Source organism: Oncorhynchus keta, chromosome 28 (genome assembly GCF_023373465.1).
Source record: "Oncorhynchus keta strain PuntledgeMale-10-30-2019 chromosome 28, Oket_V2, whole genome shotgun sequence".
Classification (NCBI taxonomy): domain Eukaryota; kingdom Metazoa; phylum Chordata; class Actinopteri; order Salmoniformes; family Salmonidae; genus Oncorhynchus; species Oncorhynchus keta.
Window position 1 is genome coordinate 76763184 of NC_068448.1, and position 19131 is coordinate 76782314.

The following is a 19131-nucleotide window of genomic DNA, read 5'->3' on the forward strand; positions in this document are numbered from 1 at the left end:
ATCCTGTCTCGTATATCCTGTCTCGTATAACCTGTCTCGTATAACCTGTCTCGTATATCCTGTCTCGTATATCCTGTCTCGTATATCCTGCCTCGTATATCCTGTCTCGTATAACCTGCCTCGTATAACCTGCCTCGTATATCCTGTCTCGTATATCCTGTCTCGTATATCCTGTCTCGTATAACCTGTCTCGTATAACCTGTCTCGTATATCCTGTCTCGTATATCCTGTCTCGTATAGCCTGTCTCGTATATCCTGCCTGTATAACCTGCCTCGTATAACCTGCCTCGTATAACCTGTCTCGTATAACCTGCCTCGTATATCCTGTCTCGTATAACCTGTCTCGTATATCCTGTCTCTCGTATATCCTGTCTCGTATAACCTGTCTCGTATAACCTGTCTCGTATAACCTGTCTCGTATATCCTGTCTCGTATATCCTGTCTCGTATATCCTGTCTCGTATAACCTGCCTCGTATATCCTGTCTCGTATAACCTGTCTCGTATAACCTGTCTCGTATATCCTGTCTCGTATAACCTGTCTCGTATATCCTGTCTCGTATAACCTGTCTCGTATAACCTGTCTCGTATATCCTGTCTCGTATGTCCTCTCGTATAACCTGTCTCGTATATCCTGTCTCGTATAACCTGTCCTCGTATAACCTGTCTCGTATAACCTGTCTCGTATATCCTGTCTCGTATAACCTGTCTCGTATATCCTGTCTCGTATATCCTGTCTCGTATAACCTGTCTCGTATAACCTGTCTCGTATAACCTGTCTCGTATATCCTGCCTCGTATATCCTGTCTCGTATATCCTGTCTCGTATAACCTGTCTCGTATATCCTGTCTCGTATAACCTGTCTCGTATATCCTGTCTCGTATAACCTGTCGTATATCCTGTCTCGTATAACCTGTCTCGTATATCCTGTCTCGTATATCCTGTCTCGTATATCCTGTCTCGTATATCCTGTCTCGTATATCCTGTCTCGTATATACCTGTCTCGTATATCCTGTCTCGTATATCCTGTCTCGTATATCCTCCTCGTATATCCTGTCTCGTATATCCTGTCTCGTATATCCTGTCTATATATCCTGTCTCGTATATCCTGTCCTGTATATCCTGTCTCGTATATCCTGTCTCCTGTCTCGTATATCCTGTCTCGTATATCCTGTCTCGTATATCCTGTCTCGTATATCCTGTCTCGTATAACCTGTCTCGTATATCCTGTCTCGTATATCCTGTCTCGTATATCCTGTCTCGTATATCCTGTCTCGTATATCCTGTCTCGTATATCCTGGGGCAGAGAGTTTGCTGGTGCTGACGGCCGGGGGGGCAGAGAGTTTGCTGGTGCTTACGGCTGGGGGGGGGGCAGAGAGTTTGCTGGTGCTGACGGCCGGGGGGGCAGAGAGTTTGCTTGCATCATCAACCCCAGTCGCTCCAATACACACAGTCAGCACCAGGAGTAGAAACAGTTGTGGCATGTCTCATCGTTACGTTGACAATACTTTTATACCACAGCGCTTGGACCGGTCTCGTGTTTTATACGATCTATGGTCCAAGTCCTTTCAGCTGACAAAGGAAGCAAGGAAGCTGTTTGAGACTGTTTGGACGCGACCCGGACATACCGTCTGTTCTGGCCCAGTGGAGAGAGATGGTCATGCCGGTTTTAGTCATCTCCTCATTTTCTAACCCATCCAGCCCCTGGCCAGGCAAGCTCTGCTCTGTCCTGCCCACCCAGCCCCTGGCCAGGCCAGCTCTGATCTATGCTGCCCACCCAAACCCTGGCCAGGCCAGCTCTGATCTATACTGCCCACCCATCCCCTGGCCAGGCCAGCTCTGATCTGTCCTGCTAACCCAGCCCCTGGCCCGGCCAGCTCTTGTCTGTCCTGCTAACCCAGCCCCTGGCCCGGCCAGCTCTTGTTCCTGGACTTGGAGCTGGTCTGGTTCTGGACTTGCTAAGCTTGTCTGGTTCTGGCCAGCTCTTGTCTGAGCTGGTCTGGTTCTGGACGGCCAGCTGGTCTGGTTCTGGCCCCTTGCCCGGCCAGCTCTGGTCTGGTTCTGGATGTGGAGCTCTTGTCTGTCCTGGACTTGGAGCCCTGGCCCGGCCAGCTCTTGTTCTGGTATGCCAAGCTGGTCTGGTCCTGGACTTGGAGCTGGTCTGGTTCTGGACCCAGCCCTGGCCCGGCTGCTCTGGTCCTGGAGCCCTTGGAGGCTGGTCTGGTCCTGCCAACCCAGCACCTGGCCCGGCCAGCTGGTCTGTCCTGGACTTGGAGCTGCTCTTGTCTGTCCTGCCAAGCTGGTCCAGTCCCTGGACTTGGAACCCATCCTCTGCCTGTTCTGGACTTGGCAGCTGGTCTGGTTCTGGACTTGGAGCTGGTCTGGTTCTGGACTTGTAGCTGGTCTGGTTCTGGATGTGTAGCTGGTCTGGTTCTGAACGTGTAGCTGGTCTGGTTCTGGACGTGTAGCTGATCTGGTTCTGGACTTGTAGCTGGTCTGGTTCTGGACTTGGAGCTGGTCTGGTTCTGGACTTGGAGCTTGTCTGGTTCTGGACTTGGAGCTGGTCTGGTTCTGGACTTGTAGCTGGTCTGGTTCTGGACTTGGAGCTGGTCTGGTTCTGGATGTGGAGCTGGTCTGGTTCTGGACTTGGAGCTGGTCTGGTTCTGGATATGTAGCTGGTCTGGTCCTGGACTTGGAGCTGGTCTGGTTCTGGATGTGTAGCTGGTCTGGTCCTGGACTTGGAGCTGGTCTGGTTCTGGACTTGAGCTGGTCTGGTTCTGGACTTGAGCTGGTCTGGTTCTGGACTTGGAGCTGGTCTGGTTCTGGACTTGGAGCTGGTCTGGTTCTGGATTGAGCTGGTCTGGTTCTGGACTTGGAGCTGGTCTGGTTCTGGACTTGGAGCTGGTCTGGTCCTGGACTTGGAGCTGGTCTGGTTCTGGACTTGTAGCTGGTCTGGTTCTGGACTTGGAGCTGGTCTGGTTCTGGACTTGTAGCTGGTCTGGTTCTGGACTTGGAGCTGGTCTGGTTCTGGACTTGTAGCTGGTCTGGTTCTGGACTTGTAGCTGGTCTGGTTCTGGACGTGTAGCTGGTCTGGTTCTGGAAGTGTAGCTGGTCTGGTTCTGGACTTGTAGCTGGTCTGGTTCTGGACTTGGAGCTTGTCTGGTTCTGGACTTGGAGCTGGTCTGGTTCTGGACTTGTAGCTGGTCTGGTTCTGGACTTGGAGCTGGTCTGGTTCTGGATGTGTAGCTGGTCTGGTTCTGGACTTGGAGCTGGTCTGGTTCTGGATGTGTAGCTGGTCTGGTCCTGGACTTGGAGCTGGTCTGGTTCTGGATGTGTAGCTGGTCTTGTCCTGGACTTGGAGCTGGTCTGGTTCTGGACTTGGAGCTGGTCTGGTTCTGGACTTGGAGCTGGTCTGGTTCTGGACTTGGAGCTGGTCTGGTTCTGGACTTGGAGCTGGTCTGGTTCTGGACTTGGAGCTGGTCTGGTTCTGGACTTGGAGCTGGTCTGGTTCTGGACTTGGAGCTGGTCTGGTTCTGGACGTGTAGCTGGTCTGGTTCTGGACGTGTAGCTGGTCTGGTCCTGGACTTGGAGCTGGTCTGGTTCTGGACTTGGAGCTGGTCTGGTTCTGGACTTGGAGCTGGTCTGGTTCTGGACGTGTAGCTGGTCTGGTTCTGGACTTGGAGCTGGTCTGGTTCTGGACTTGGAGCTGGTCTGGTTCTGGACTTGGAGCTGGTCTGGTTCTGGACATGTAGCTGGTCTGGTTCTGGACTTGGAGCTGGTCTGGTTCTGGACTTGGCCCATGGACATGGCTGGTAAACTAAGTCAGAATACCCACTATACAACCTTGTTGAAAGGCAGTTAAACACATGGCTGGCAAGACCTGACACCTTGTAAGCCTGTGTACACACACACTGAGAGAAAGACTAACACTCACACACTGACACACACACACACACACACACACACACACACACACACACACACACACACACACACACACACACACACACACACACACACACACACATGCAGGGAAGGACTCAAACACGCACACACCCTCGCTTTGTACCTCTCCCTCTCACTGTGTCCCTCTCCCTCTGTCCCTCTCACTCTGTCCCTCTCACTGTGTCCCTCTCACTGTGTCCTTCTCACTGTGTCCCTCTCCCTCTGTCCCTCTCCCTCTGTCCCTCTCACTGTGTCCCTCTCCCTCTGTCCCTCTCACTCTGTCCCTCTCACTGTGTCCCTCTCCCTCTGTCCCTCTCACTCTGTCCCTCTCACTGTGTCCCTCTCACTGTGTCCCTCTCACTGTGTCCCTCTCCCTCTGTCCCTCTCACTCTGTCCCTCTCACTGTGTCCCTCTCACTGTGTCCCTCTCACTGTGTCCCTCTCCCTCTGTCCCTCTCACTGTGTCCCTCTCACTGTGTCCCTCTCACTGTGTCCCTCTCACTCTGTCCCTCTCACTGTGTCCCTCTCCCTCTATCCCTCTCACTCTGTCCCTCTCACTCTGTCCCTCTCACTGTGTCCCTCTCACTGTGTCCCTCTCACTCTGTCCCTCTCCCTCTGTCCCTCTCCCTCTGTCCCTCTCACTCTGTCCCTCTCACTGTGTCCCTCTCACTCTGTCCCTCTCACTCTGTCCCTCTCCCTCTGTCCCTCTCCCTCTGTCCCTCTCACTGTGTCCCTCTCCCTCTGTCCCTCTCCCTCTGTCCCTCTCACTCTGTCCCTCTCACTGTGTCCCTCTCACTCTGTCCCTCTCACTCTGTCCCTCTCACTCTGTCCCTCTCACTCTGTCCCTCTCACTCTAACATCCTAGAGGCAGAGTGATGTAACTGTCTATTCCTCTGTGCAAAGAGAGCAGGGCATCCACTCTGCGTTAGCAGCCAGACAGACAAAGAGGGACAACAGGCCTCTGCAAGACTGCACAGCCCAGGGCCCACACAGTGCCACACACACACACACACATATACACGCATTTACATACACACATACATACACAACAGGGATTGAAAGAGAAGGATACAGAGGACTGAAAGCTTCAGTTTGGCCACTCTGTTTTTGAACGAGGCAGTTCTATTCCATGTGTAGTGATTTGCTGCCCTTTCCAGGCATGGCCTCTCAGTGGGGTTTTGGGTAATATATGCCATTGAGCAGATGCTTTTATCCAAAGCGACTTACAGTCATGCGTGCGTACATTTGTACGTTATGGGTGGTCCCAGGAAGGATGTTGGAGCTAGGAACACAAGCATTTAGTTAGATATTACTGCACTGTTGGAGCTAGAAACACAAGCATTTAGTTAGATATTACTGCACTGTTGGAGCTAGGAACACAAGCATTTAGTTAGATATTACTGCACTGTTGGAGCTAGGAAAACAAGCATTTAGTTAGATATTACTGCACTGTTGGAGCTAGAAACACAAGCATTTAGTTAGATATTACTGCACTGTTGGAGCTAGGAAAACAAGCATTTAGTTAGATATTACTGCACTGTTGGAGATAGAAACAGAAGCATTTAGTTAGATATTACTGCACTGTTGGAGCTAGAAACACAAGCATTTAGTTAGATATTACTGCACTGTTGGAGCTAGGAAAACAAGCATTTAGTTAGATATTACTGCACTGTTGGAGCTAGAAACACAAGCATTTAGTTAGATATTACTGCACTGTTGGAGCTAGGAAAACAAGCATTTAGTTAGATATTACTGCACTGTTGGAGCTAGGAAAACAAGCATTTAGTTAGATATTACTGCACTGTTGGAGCTAGGAAAACAAGCATTTAGTTAGATATTACTGCACTGTTGGAGCTAGGAAAACAAGCATTTAGTTAGATATTACTGCACTGTTGGAGCTAGGAAAACAAGCATTTAGTTAGATATTACTGCACTGTTGGAGCTAGAAACACAAGCATTTAGTTAGATATTACTGCACTGTTGGAGCTAGGAAAACAAGCATTTAGTTAGATATTACTGCACTGTTGGAGCTAGGAAAACAAGCATTTAGTTAGATATTACTGCACTGTTGGAGCTAGGAAAACAAACATTTAGTTAGATATTACTGTACTGTTGGAGCTAGGAAAACAAGCATTTAGTTAGATACTACTGCACTGTTGGAGCTAGGACACAAGCATTTAGTTAGATACTACTCCACTGTTGGAGCTAGAAACACAAGCATTTAGTTAGATATTACTGCACTGTTGGAGCTAGAAACACAAGCATTTCGTTAGATATTACTGCACTGTTGGAGCTAGAAACACAAGCATTTAGTTAGATATTACTGCACTGTTGGAGCTAGAAACACAGGCATTTAGTTAGATATTACTGCACTGTTGGAGATAGAAACACAAGCATTTAGTTAGATATTACTGCACTGTTGGAGCTAGGACACAAGCATTTAGTTAGATATTACTGCACTGTTGGAGCTAGGACACAAGCATTTAGTTAGATATTACTGCACTGTTGGAGCTAGAAACACAAGCATTTAGTTAGATATTACTCCACTGTTGGAGCTAGGACACAAGCATTTAGTTAGATATTACTGCACTGTTGGAGCTAGGACACAAGCATTTAGTTAGATATTACTGCACTGTTGGAGCTAGAAACACAAGCATTTAGTTAGATATTACTGCACTGTTGGAGCTAGGAAAACAAGCATTTAGTTAGATATTACTGCACTGTTGGAGCTAGGAAAACAAGCATTTAGTTAGATATTACTGCACTGTTGGAGCTAGGAAAACAAGCATTTAGTTAGATATTACTGCACTGTTGGAGCTAGAAACACAAGCATTTAGTTAGATATTACTGCACTGTTGGAGATAGAAACACAAGCATTTAGTTAGATATTACTGCACTGTTGGAGCTAGAAACACAAGCATTTAGTTAGATATTACTGCACTGTTGGAGCTAGAAACACAAGCATTTAGTTAGATATTACTGCACTGTTGGAGCTAGGAACACAAGCATTTAGTTAGATACTACTGCACTGTTGGAGCTAGGAACACAAGCATTTAGTTAGATACTACTGCACTGTTGGAGCTAGGAACACAAGCATTTAGTTAGATATTACTGCACTGTTGGAGCTAGAAACACAAGCATTTAGTTAGATATTACTGCACTGTTGGAGCTAGAAACACAAGCATTTAGTTAGATATTACTGCACTGTTGGAGCTAGAAACACAAGCATTTAGTTAGATATTACTGCACTGTTGGAGCTAGAAACACAAGCATTTAGTTAGATATTACTGCACTGTTGGAGCTAGGAACACAAGCATTTAGTTAGATATTACTGCACTGTTGGAGCTAGAAACACAAGCATTTAGTTAGATATTACTGCACTGTTGGAGCTAGAAACACAAGCATTTAGTTAGATATTACTGCACTGTTGGAGCTAGAAACACAAGCATTTAGTTAGATATTACTGCACTGTTGGAGCTAGGAACACAAGCATTTAGTTAGATATTACTGCACTGTTGGAGCTAGAAACACAAGCATTTAGTTAGATATTACTGCAATGTTGGAGCTAGAAACACAAGCATTTAGTTAGATATTACTGCACTGTTGGAGCTAGAAACACAAGCATTTAGTTAGATATTACTGCACTGTTAGAGCTAGAAACACACGCATTTAGTTAGATATTACTGCACTGTTGGAGCTAGAAACACAAGCATTTAGTTAGATATTACTGCACTGTTGGAGCTAGAAACACAAGCATTTAGTTAGATATTACTCCACTGTTGGAGCTAGAAACACAAGCATTTAGTTAGATATTACTGCACTGTTGGAGCTAGAAACACAAGCATTTAGTTAGATATTACTGCACTGTTGGAGCTAGAAACACAAGCATTTAGTTAGATATTACTGCACTGTTGGAGCTTGGAACACAAGCATTTAGTTAGATATTACTGCACTGTTGGAGCTAGAAACACAAGCATTTAGTTAGATATTACTGCACTGTTGGAGCTAGAAACACAAGCATTTAGTTAGATATTACTGCACTGTTGGAGCTAGAAACACAAGCATTTAGTTAGATATTACTGTTGGAGCTAGAAACACAAGCATTTAGTTAGATATTACTGCACTGTTGGAACTAGAAACACAAGCATTTAGTTAGATATTACTGCACTGTTGGAGCTATAAACACAAGCATTTAGTTAGATATTACTGCACTGTTGGAACTAGAAACACAAGTATTTAGTTAGATATTACTGTTGGAACTAGAAACACAAGCATTTAGTTAGATATTACTGTACTGTTGGAGCTAGGAACACAAGCATTTAGTTAGATATTACTGCACTGTTGGAGCTAGAAACACAAGCATTTAGTTAGATATTACTGCACTGTTGGAGCTAGAAACACAAGCATTTAGTTAGATATTACTGCACTGTTGGAGCTAGAAACACAAGCATTTAGTTAGATATTACTGCACTGTTGGAGCTAGAAACACAAGCATTTAGTTAGATATTACTGCACTGTTGGAGCTAGAAACACAAGCATTTAGTTAGATATTACTGCACTGTTGGAGCTAGAAACACAAGCATTTAGTTAGATATTACTGCACTGTTGGAGCTAGAAACACACGCATTTAGTTAGATATTACTGCACTGTTGGAGATAGAAACACAAGCATTTAGTTAGATATTACATATAAAACCTTATTTTTTCATCAAACATTGTGAATAACACCACAGGTTAATGAGAAGGGTGTGCTTGAAAGGATGCACATAACTCTACAATGTTGGGTTGTATTGGAGAGAGTCTCAGTCTTAAATCATTTTCCACACAGTCTGTGCCTGTATTTAGTTTTCATGCTAGTGAGGGCCAAGGATCCACTCTCACATAGATACGTGGTTGCGATGGGCATCAGTGTCTTAACAGTGCGATTTGCCAAGGCAGGATACTCGGAGCGCAGCCCAATCCAGAAATTTGGCAGTGGCTTTTGATTAAATAACATTTTCACAGAACCGCTTGTTTCAATTTCGATGAGGCTCTCCTGTTCAGATATCGGTAAGTGGACTGGAGGCAGGACATGAAAGGGATAACGAATCCAGTTGTTTGTGTCGTCCGGAAGGTGCCTGTGTAATTGTGCACCCAACTCACTGAGGTGCTTCACTATATCACATTTGACATTGTCCGTAAGATTGAGTTCATTTGCACACAAAAAATCATTCGATGTTGGAAAGACCTGTGTGTTGTCCTTGTTAATGCAGACAGAGAAGAGCTCCAACTTCTTAATAATAACCTTAATTTTGTCCCGCACATTGAATATAGTTGCGGAGAGTCCCTGTAATCCTAGATTCAGATCATTCAGGCGAGAAAAATCATCACCCAGATAGGCCAGTCGTGTGAGAAACTCGTCATCATGCAAGCGGTCAGACAAGTGAAAATTATGGTCAGTAAAGAACATTGAATTTTTTTTTTAAGTGTCAACACTTTGCCCCTTGATAACCAGCGCACTTCTGTGTGTTGTAAAAGCGTTACATGGTCGCTGCCCATATCATTGTATAGTGCAGAAAATACATGAGAGTTCAGGGGCCTTGCTTTTAACAAAGTTAACCATTTTCACTGTAGTGTACAAAACATGTTTCAAGCTGTCAGGCATTCCTTTGGCAGCAAGAGCCTCTCGGTGGATGCTGCAGTGTACCCAAGTGGCGTCGGGAGGAACTGCTTGCACACGCGTTACCACTCCACTATGTCTCCCTGTCATGGCTTTTGCACCATCAGTACAGATACCAACACATCTTGACCACCAAAGTCCATTTGATGTCACAAAGCTGTCCAGTACTTTAAAAATATCCTCTCCTGTTGTCCTGGTTTCCAGTGGTTTGCAGAAAAGGATGTCTTCCTCAATTGACCCCCCATAATTGTAACGGACATATACCAGGAGCTGTGCCAGACCACCACGACTGTTGACTTATCCAGCTGTAACGTAGAGAATTCACTGGCTTACATGAGAAGCAGTAATTATCTCCTGCCATGTCACTGATGCGTTGTAAAACAGTGTTGTTTGATGAAGGCATTGTCTCTATGTGTTTTTTGGGCCTTTTCCTCCAGCATTGTCCCAGTCATATCCACGGCAGCAGGAAGAATGAAGTCCTCCACTATAGTATGGGGCTTGCCTGTCCTAGCCAGTCCTCCACTATAGTATGGGGCTTGCCTGTCCTAGCCAGTCCTCCACTATAGTATGGGGCTTGCCTGTCCTAGCCACTCCTCCACTATAGTATGGGGCTTGCCTGTCCTAGCCAGTCCTCCACTATAGTATGGGGCCTTGCCAGTCCTCCACTATAGTATGGGGCTTGCCTGTCCTAGCCAGTCCTCCACTATAGTATGGGGCTTCCTGTCCTAGCCAGTCCTCCACTATAGTATGGGGCTTGCCTGTCCTAGCCACTCCTCCACTATAGTATGGGGCTTGCCTGTCCAGCCACTCCTCCACTATAGTATGGGGCTTGCCTGTCCTAGCCACTCCTCCACTATAGTATGGGGCTTGCCTGTCCTAGCCGTTGTCCTCCACTATAGTATGGGGCATTGTCCTATGTCCTAGCCACTCCTCCACTATAGTATGGGGCTTGCCTGTCCAGGAAGCCACTCCTCCACTATAGTATGGGGCTTGCCTGTCCTAGCCACTCCTCCACTATAGTATGGGGCTTGCCTGTCCTAGCCACTCCTCCACTATAGTATGGGGCTTGCCTGTCCTAGCCACTCCTCCACTATAGTATGGGGCTTGCCTGTCCTAGCCACTCCTCCACTATAGTATGGGGCTTGCCTGTCCTAGCCACTCCTCCACTATAGTATGGGGCTTGCCTGTCCTAGCCACTCCTCCACTATAGTATGGGGCTTGCCTGTCCTAGCCACTCCTCCACTATAGTATGGGGCTTGCCTGTCCTAGCCACTCCTCCACTATAGTATGGGGCTTGCCTGTCCTAGCCACTCCTCCACTATAGTATGGGGCTTGCCTGTCCTAGCCACTCCTCCACTATAGTATGGGGCTTGCCTGTCCTAGCCACTCCTCCACTATAGTATGGGGCTTGCCTGTCCTAGCCAGTCCTCCACTATAGTATGGGGCTTGCCTGTCCTAGCCACTCCTCCACTATAGTATGGGGCTTGCCTGTCCTAGCCACTCCTCCACTATAGTATGGGGCTTGCCTGTCCTAGCCACTCCTCCACTATAGTATGGGGCTTGCCTGTCCTAGCCACTCCTCCACTATAGTATGGGGCTTGCCTGTCCTAGCCACTCCTCCACTATAGTATGGGGCTTTGCCTAGCCACTCCTCCCTAGTACTAGCCACTCCTCCACTATAGTATGGGGCTTGCCTGTCCTAGCCACTCCTCCACTATAGTATGGGGCTTGCCTGTCCTAGCCACTCCTCCACTATAGTATGGGCTTGCTTCCTAGCTCCACTATAGTATGGGGCTTGCCTGTCCTAGCCACTCCTCCACTATAGTATGGGGCTTTGCCTAGCCACTCCTCCACTATAGTATGGGGCTTGCCTGTCCTAGCCACTCCTCCACTATAGTATGGGGCTTGCCTGTCCTAGCCACTCCTCCACTATAGTATGGGGCTTGCCTGTCCTAGCCACTCCTCCACTATAGTATGGGGCTTGCCTGTCCTAGCCACTCCTCCACTATAGTATGGGGCTTGCCTGTCCTAGCCACTCCTCCACTATAGTATGGGGCTTGCCTGTCCTAGCCACTCCTCCACTATAGTATGGGGCTTGCCTGTCCTAGCCACTCCTCCACTATAGTATGGGGCTTGCCTGTCCTAGCCACTCCTCCACTATAGTATGGGGCTTGCCTGTCCTAGCCACCTGGTAGCTCACCATATAAGACTCTTCTAGACCCTTCTTATTAATCGTATCTGTTGCTTATATACATGTCTTACTACTCAAAAGTCGTCTTTATTCCTGCTCCAAAAACTCCCATATTATTCAGTGTCCTGTTTCGTTTCTAAATGTCTGAGCAAGAGTGAAGGTTTCCTGTGAGAGAGTAACAGTTAATGTGATTGGATGTTCATTATTTGACTCGCTGAACACTATAGATGGTTTAATTTAAATGTTATTTTTGGCAGTGAAACGAGGCTGAGTAACGGTGAATGTGATTGGATGAGTAACGGTGAATGTGATTGGATGAGTAACGGTGAATGTGATTGGATGAGTAACGGTGAATGTGATTGGATGAGTAACGGTGAATGTGATTGGATGAGTAACGGTGAATGTGATTGGATGAGTAACGGTGAATGTGATTGGATGAGTAACGGTGAATGTGATTGGATGAGTAACGGTGAATGTGATTGGATGAGTAACGGTGAATGTGATTGGATGAGTAACGGTGAATGTGATTGGATGAGTAACGGTGAATGTGATTGGATGAGTAACGGTGAATGTGATTGGATGAGTAAAGGTGAATGTGATTGGATGAGTAACGGTGAATGTGATTGGATGAGTAACGGTGAATGTGATTGGATGAGTAACGGTGAATGTGATTGGATGAGTAACAGTGAATGTGATTTGATGAGTAACGGTGAATGTGATTTGATGAGTAACGGTTAATGTGATTGGATGAGTAACGGTGAATGTGATTGGATGAGTAACGGTGAATGTGATTGGATGAGTAACGGTTAATGTGATTGGATGAGTAATGGTTAATGTGATTGGATGAGTAACGGTTAATGTGATTGGATGAGTAATGGTTAATGTGATTGGATGTTAATTATTTGACTAGGCTTCCTGTATTTGGCATTGTCTTATTTCTCTGAACACTAGATGGTTTCATTTTATTTTTGGCAGTGAAACGAGGCTACTCGGGCGAGAGAGAGAAAACAAAACTCTCCCAAATGTATAGCCCCGTTGGAAAATATAAATGTACTGTTTGAAAATGTGAATCACATTTTTATTTGGTGTACCCCCAACGGCAATGTGCGTATCCCAGTTTGGGAATAGCTGTAACAGGGGCCTTGTCAATAGGTTTAGCCGTCATGCTTTAAAAAGTTAGGACCCTCAGAGCTTTTGATACCGACCACATTCCCAAGGCCACGTCTAGTAGTCGTCTAGCTGACTTTCGTCCCTTGACAACTCCGTATCACGTCCTCCCATTCCCAGAGAACACAGTCCTCTAACACAAGGCTTATGTAAATGTCTCTCTCTGTCTGTCTCTGTCCATCCTGACATTTAGGAGCACACAAAGACATTTAGGAGCGCATAAGGACATTTATGTCTTTCTCTGTCTCTCTCTGTCTCTCTCTCCGTCTCCGTCTCTGTCTCTGTCTCTCTCTGTCCATCCTGACATTTAGGAGCACACAAAGACATTTAGGAGCACACAAAGACATTTAGAAGTGCACAAAGACATTTAGGAGAGCACAAAGACATTTAGGAGTGCACAAAGACATTTAGAGAGCACACAAAGACATTTAGGAGCACACAAAGACATTTAGGAGCACACAAAGACATTTAGGAGCACACAAAGACATATAAGAGCACACAAAGACATTTAGGAGCACACAAAGACATTTAGGAGCACACAAAGACATATAAGAGCACACAAAGACATTTAAGAGCACACAAAGACATTTAGGAGCACACAAAGACATATAAGAGCACACAAAGACATTTAAGAGCACACAAAGACATTTAGGAGCACACAAAGACATTTAGGAGAGCACAAAGACATTTAGAAGGACACAAAGACATTTAGGAGAGCACAAAGACATTTAGAAGTGCACAAAAACATATAAGAGCACACAAAGACATTTAGGAGCACACAAAGACATATAAGAGCACACAAATACATTTAGGAGCACACAAAGACATTTAGGAGCACACAAAGACATATAAGAGCACAATGAAAGTATTTGAGGAAGTGTGTTTTTATGATAAGAAATAACAAAAAGTTAATGAGTAAAAGTTTTTTGGGGGTGGTCCATGCTCAGTACAATGTACCCTCAAATATCTGAGTCACTTGGGTGACCTTACCGTTGGTAACGGTGGGATTGGCATGTCTGTCCGTCCGTCTGTCTCTCGAGACGAGATTGTCTGACATCCCTTTGCTCGTAGCAGTTGAGAAAACTCAAACTAACGTTGAACAACAACCTAGCGTGTGAAGAGAAGATGTAAATAGCCAAGAAACACGAGGACAAAGTCACACTTCAGTAGACTTTTGGGTAAATTCGACCAAACTTCTGTGCCTGTGCGCTTCTAAAACGGTATCTTTCAGCACATCCCTCACAGTGCGCCCCAGGCTTTATGGGACTCTACCTTGTTCTTTGCATAGAAATAAGAAAGCGTACATTTTTCTATGGTTATTTGTGTACTGTAGCTACCAGCAATGAAACAAGACTTGCTATAAATCACAACTCCCGCTTGTGCTTTTTCAGTTCACATATCTATTTTTAGGAGTATATGCAGGTAAAATGGTTGTACTGTAGAGCCCTGAAAATTCACACACAGAGACAATGAAGGAGCGTCAGGCTCACTCATTCCTCCGCAGCGCACATAAATCACACTGATCACAGGTACCGGGAGGTGGGACAGACTGCAGACACTTTGTGACTGACAGGCTTCTGTCCTATCAGTGTTTCCCTGTCATCGCTCGCTTTGTGACTGCCATTGTGAGTCATTCCCCCTTCATCTGTTTATCCTGGATCACTCAGTTAGTCTTAGCTAGTCCTCCTGCTTAGTGCAGCAGCACAAGGAGATTGTCTTGTTATAGGTCTGTCTGTCTGTCTGTCACTCTTCCCTCAGACAGTTAGCCTAGATATGAATTGCTGTCCTTAACCCTTCTGTAGCTTCCTCTAGCCTAAACCCCTGCTGTCAGAAAGGATATCTCTAGCCGGGCCTCTGTGTTTTGGACTGTTTGATCATGTGACCTAATGACCCAGTCAGATCCGGTTGTAGTAGGCCAACAAACTGCTGAAGAAAAGTCCCTGAAACTCTCCCAAGAATACCATCGTAAATCCAAGTCATTAGGTTGGGAAAGCAGAAAACCGCGGGGCAGTGCAAAAACACAAACAAGACTTTTACAACTGCAGGACTAAACACAACCAATATTTTTCTAAAGATCTGATTAAACCAAACCGTTTTCACAGCAGGGCAGACTAAAGAGCTTTTGTAGCATCTTGTTGTAGTGCTTGGCTGATTATAATTCTTTATTATTGTCTTCTAGGGATAATCTTGATAATCTCTATTACCACCGATGGTGTATATGCAGCAAAGCCAGGATGGTAGATTTGTAAATGTTGTTTGTTTGAGGAAAAACATTCCCATGGTGGGATTTTTGTTTCCCCTTCTTACTGTGTCCTTAGCCAATGTGTCTTTGTCTTTACCCAATGCGTCTTTGTCCTTACCCAATGTGTCTTTGTCCTTAGCCAATGTGTCTTTGTCCTTACCCAATGTGTCTTTGTCCTTACCCAATGTGTCTTTGTCCTAAACCCAATGTGTCTTTGTCCTTACCCAATGTGTCTTTGTCCTTACCCAATGTGTCTTTGTCCTTAGCCAATGTTTCTTTGTCCTTACCCAATGTGTCTTTGTCCTTACCCAATGTGTCTTTGTCCTTAGCCAATGTGTCTTTGTCCTTACCCAATGTGTCTTTGTCCTTAACCAATGTGTCTTTGTCCTTAACCAATGTGTCTTTGTCCTTACCCAATGTGTCTTTGTCCTTACCCAATGCGTCTTTGTCCTTACCCAATGTGTCTTTGTCCTTAGCCAATGTGTCTTTGTCCTTACCCAATGTGTCTTTGTCCTTACCCAATGTGTCTTTGTCCTTACCCAATGTGTCTTTGTCCTTACCCAATGTGTCTTTGTCCTTACCCAATGTGTCTTTGTCCTTACCCAATGTGTCTTTGTCCTTACCCAATGTGTCTTTGTCCTTAACCAATGTGTCTTTGTCCTTACCCAATGTGTCTTTGTCCTTACCCAATGTGTCTTTGTCCTTACCCAATGCGTCTTTGTCCTTACCCAATGTGTCTTTGTCCTTAGCCAATGTTTCTTTGTCCTTACCCAATGTCTCTTTGTCCTTACCCAATGTGTCTTTGTCCTTAACCAATGTGTCTTTGTCCTTACCCAATGTGTCTTTGTCCTTACCCAATGTGTCTTTGTCCTTAACCAATGTGTCTTTGTCCTTAACCAATGTGTCTTTGTCCTTACCCAATGTGTCTTTGTCCTTACCCAATGTGTCTTTGTCCTTAACCAATGTGTCTTTGTCCTTACCCAATGTGTCTTTGTCCTTACCCAATGCCTCTTTGTCCTTACCCAATGCCTCTTTGTCCTTACCCAATGTGTCTTTGTCCTTAACCAATGTGTCTTTGTCCTTACCCAATGTGTCTTTGTCCTTAACCAATGTGTCTTTGTCCTTACCCAATGTGTCTTTGTCCTTACCCAATGTGTCTTTGTCCTTACCCAATGTGTCTTTGTCCTTACCCAATGTGTCTTTGTCCTTACCCAATGTGTCTTTGTCCTTACCCAATGTGTCTTTGTCCTTAACCAATGTGTCTTTGTCCTTACCCAATGTGTCTTTGTCCTTACCCAATGCGTCTTTGTCCTTACCCAATGTGTCTTTGTCCTTACCCAATGTGTCTTTGTCCTTACCCAATGTGTCTTTGTCCTTACCCAATGTGTCTTTGTCCTTACCCAATGTGTCTTTGTCCTTACCCAATGTGTCTTTGTCCTTACCCAATGTGTCTTTGTCCTTACCCAATGTGTCTTTGTCCTTACCCAATGTGTCTTTGTCCTCTTACCCAATGTGTCTTTTTCCTTACCCAATGTGTCTTTGTCCTTACCCAATGTGTCTTTGTCCTTACCCAATGTGTCTTTGTCCTTACCCAATGTGTCTTTGTCCTTACCCAATGTGTCTTTGTCCTTACCCAATGTGTCTTTGTCCTTACCCAATGTGTCTTTGTCCTCTTACCCAATGTGTCTTTTTCCTTACCCAATGTGTCTTTGTCCTTACCCAATGTGTCTTTGTCCTTACCCAATGTCTTTGTCCTTAGCCAATGCGGCTTTGTCCTTACCCAATGCGTCTTTGTCCTTACCCAATGTGTCTTTGTCCTTAGCCAATGCGGCTTTGTCCTTACCCAATGTGTCTTTGTCCTTACCCAATGTGTCTTTGTCCTTAGTCAATGTCCCCTTCAATATCTGGTAACGTTAATATACGTCCCTTGGATGACAGTGTAACATTTGATCTTGTCTTTCAGGTGAAGTGGTCTGACTTCTCATCCAGCAACGTCAGGAAAACACAGCTTGAACTGGAGAGCTTCTTGTTGAAGGTATTTTCCCTAACTGCGTTTTATAAATGCTGCAAACTGCCAGCTATCCTTATTAACGTGCCACAATTGACTAAATTTAAATGGAATTGAGCCCAAGTTCCCTGCGTAGTATTGACAGGACGTTCACCCACTGATTATAAGCAGGTATAATGAACTAACTTTATGAGTTAATGAACCTAATGAATTAAATGTTGAACTGTTTAAGGACATCTCCTAGCTCTGGTTTTAAAGGTGTTTGTTTGAATGGTGAACTGTTACGGACATCTCCTAGCTCTGGTTTTAAAGGTGTTTGTTTGAATGGTGAACTGTTAAGGACATCTCCTAGCTCTGGGTTTAAAGGTGTTTGTTTGAATGGTGCTGTACATAACCTGTTAAAACTTGATCCCTGTCTTGCAGCTTCCCAAGGAGCAGTCCACGGAGTCGTTTGAGAAGGGCATCCTCCGGCTGCTCAACCAGGGAGACAAGTACGAGAGCAGGGGGGTGGAGAGGAACCTCAAGTGAGTTCTGCTTAGCTGTCTACCTGTTTGATTAATTGATTGATTGATTAATTGGTGGATTGATTGATTGGGAAAATATATGCACTAAGTCGTACAATCCCGGGGACCCTGGGGATAACATGTTAAAGTGATTCCATTTATTTCCAATGTGGTCCATAAAGGCCTTGACTAGAGCCCATTAGATGATAGACTAGAACCCATTAGGTAACAGACTAGAACCCATTAGATAACAGACTAGAACCCATTAGATAACAAACTAGAATCCGTTAGATTTCAGACTAGAACCCGTTAGATAACAGACTAGAACCCATTAGATAACAAACTAGAATCCGTTAGATTTCAGACTAGAACCCGTTAGATAACAGACTAGAACCCATTAGATTTCAGACTAGAACCCATTAGATAACAGACTAGAACCCGTTAGATAACAGACTAGAACCTGAGTCGGTGTGTGTGTTTGTTTGTTAGAGATGTGTGCGTGTGTCTGTGCGTGTGTCTGTGCGTGTGTCTGTGCATGCATACTTTACTGTACTCTGACCAAGTGTCAGTCCTCTGACCAAGTGTCAGTCCTCTGACCAAGTGACAGTCCTCTGACCAAGTGTCAGTCCTCTGACCAAGTGTCAGTCCTCTGACCAAGTGACAGTCCTCTGACCAAGTGACAGTCCTCTGACCAAGTGACAGTCCTCTGACCAAGTGTCAGTCCTCTGACCAAGTGACAGTCCTCTGACCAAGTGACAGTCCTCTGACCAAGTGACAGTCCTCTGACCAAGTGACAGTCCTCTGACCAATTACATTAAACTAATTTATTCCGTGCTAATAGGGAATGTGATGGCAATGCAGAGTTCAGAAACTATAATGCATATGGTATTCCTGATGTGAGAGAACAAACTATAATGCATATGGTATTCCTGATGTGAGAGAACAAACTATAATGCATATGTTATTCCTGATGTGAGAGAACAAACTATAATGCATATGGTATTCCTGATGTGAGAGAACAAACTATAATGCATATGGTATTCCTGATGTGAGAGAACAAACTATAATGCATATGGTATTCCTGATGTGAGAGAACAAACTATAATGCATATGGTATTCCTGATGTGAGAGAACAAACTATAATGCATATGGTATTCCTGATGTGAGAGAACAAACTATAATGCATATGGTATTCCTGATGTGAGAGAACAAACTATAATGCATATGGTATTCCCGATGTGAGAGAACAAACTATAATGCATATGGTATTCCCGATGTGAGAGAACAAACTATAATGCATATGGTATTCCCGATGTGAGAGAACAAACTATAATGCATATGGTATTCCCGATGTGAGAGAACAAACTATAATGCATATGGTATTCCCGATGTGAGAGAACAAACTATAATGCATATGGTA

At 45.0% G+C, this 19131-nt stretch overlaps 1 protein-coding gene across 1 annotated transcript in view; it reads left to right on the plus strand.

Annotated features, from left to right (window-relative positions):
• LOC118361801 (zinc finger CCHC domain-containing protein 2-like) overlaps positions 1-19131 on the plus strand; it is a 67453-nt gene that overhangs the window by 14478 nt on the left and 33844 nt on the right. Inside the window, exons 4-5 of the mRNA XM_052484252.1 lie at positions 17164-17235; positions 17632-17732. Coding sequence (XP_052340212.1) covers positions 17164-17235; positions 17632-17732 — 173 coding nt within the window. The remainder of the gene's footprint in view (positions 1-17163; positions 17236-17631; positions 17733-19131) is intronic.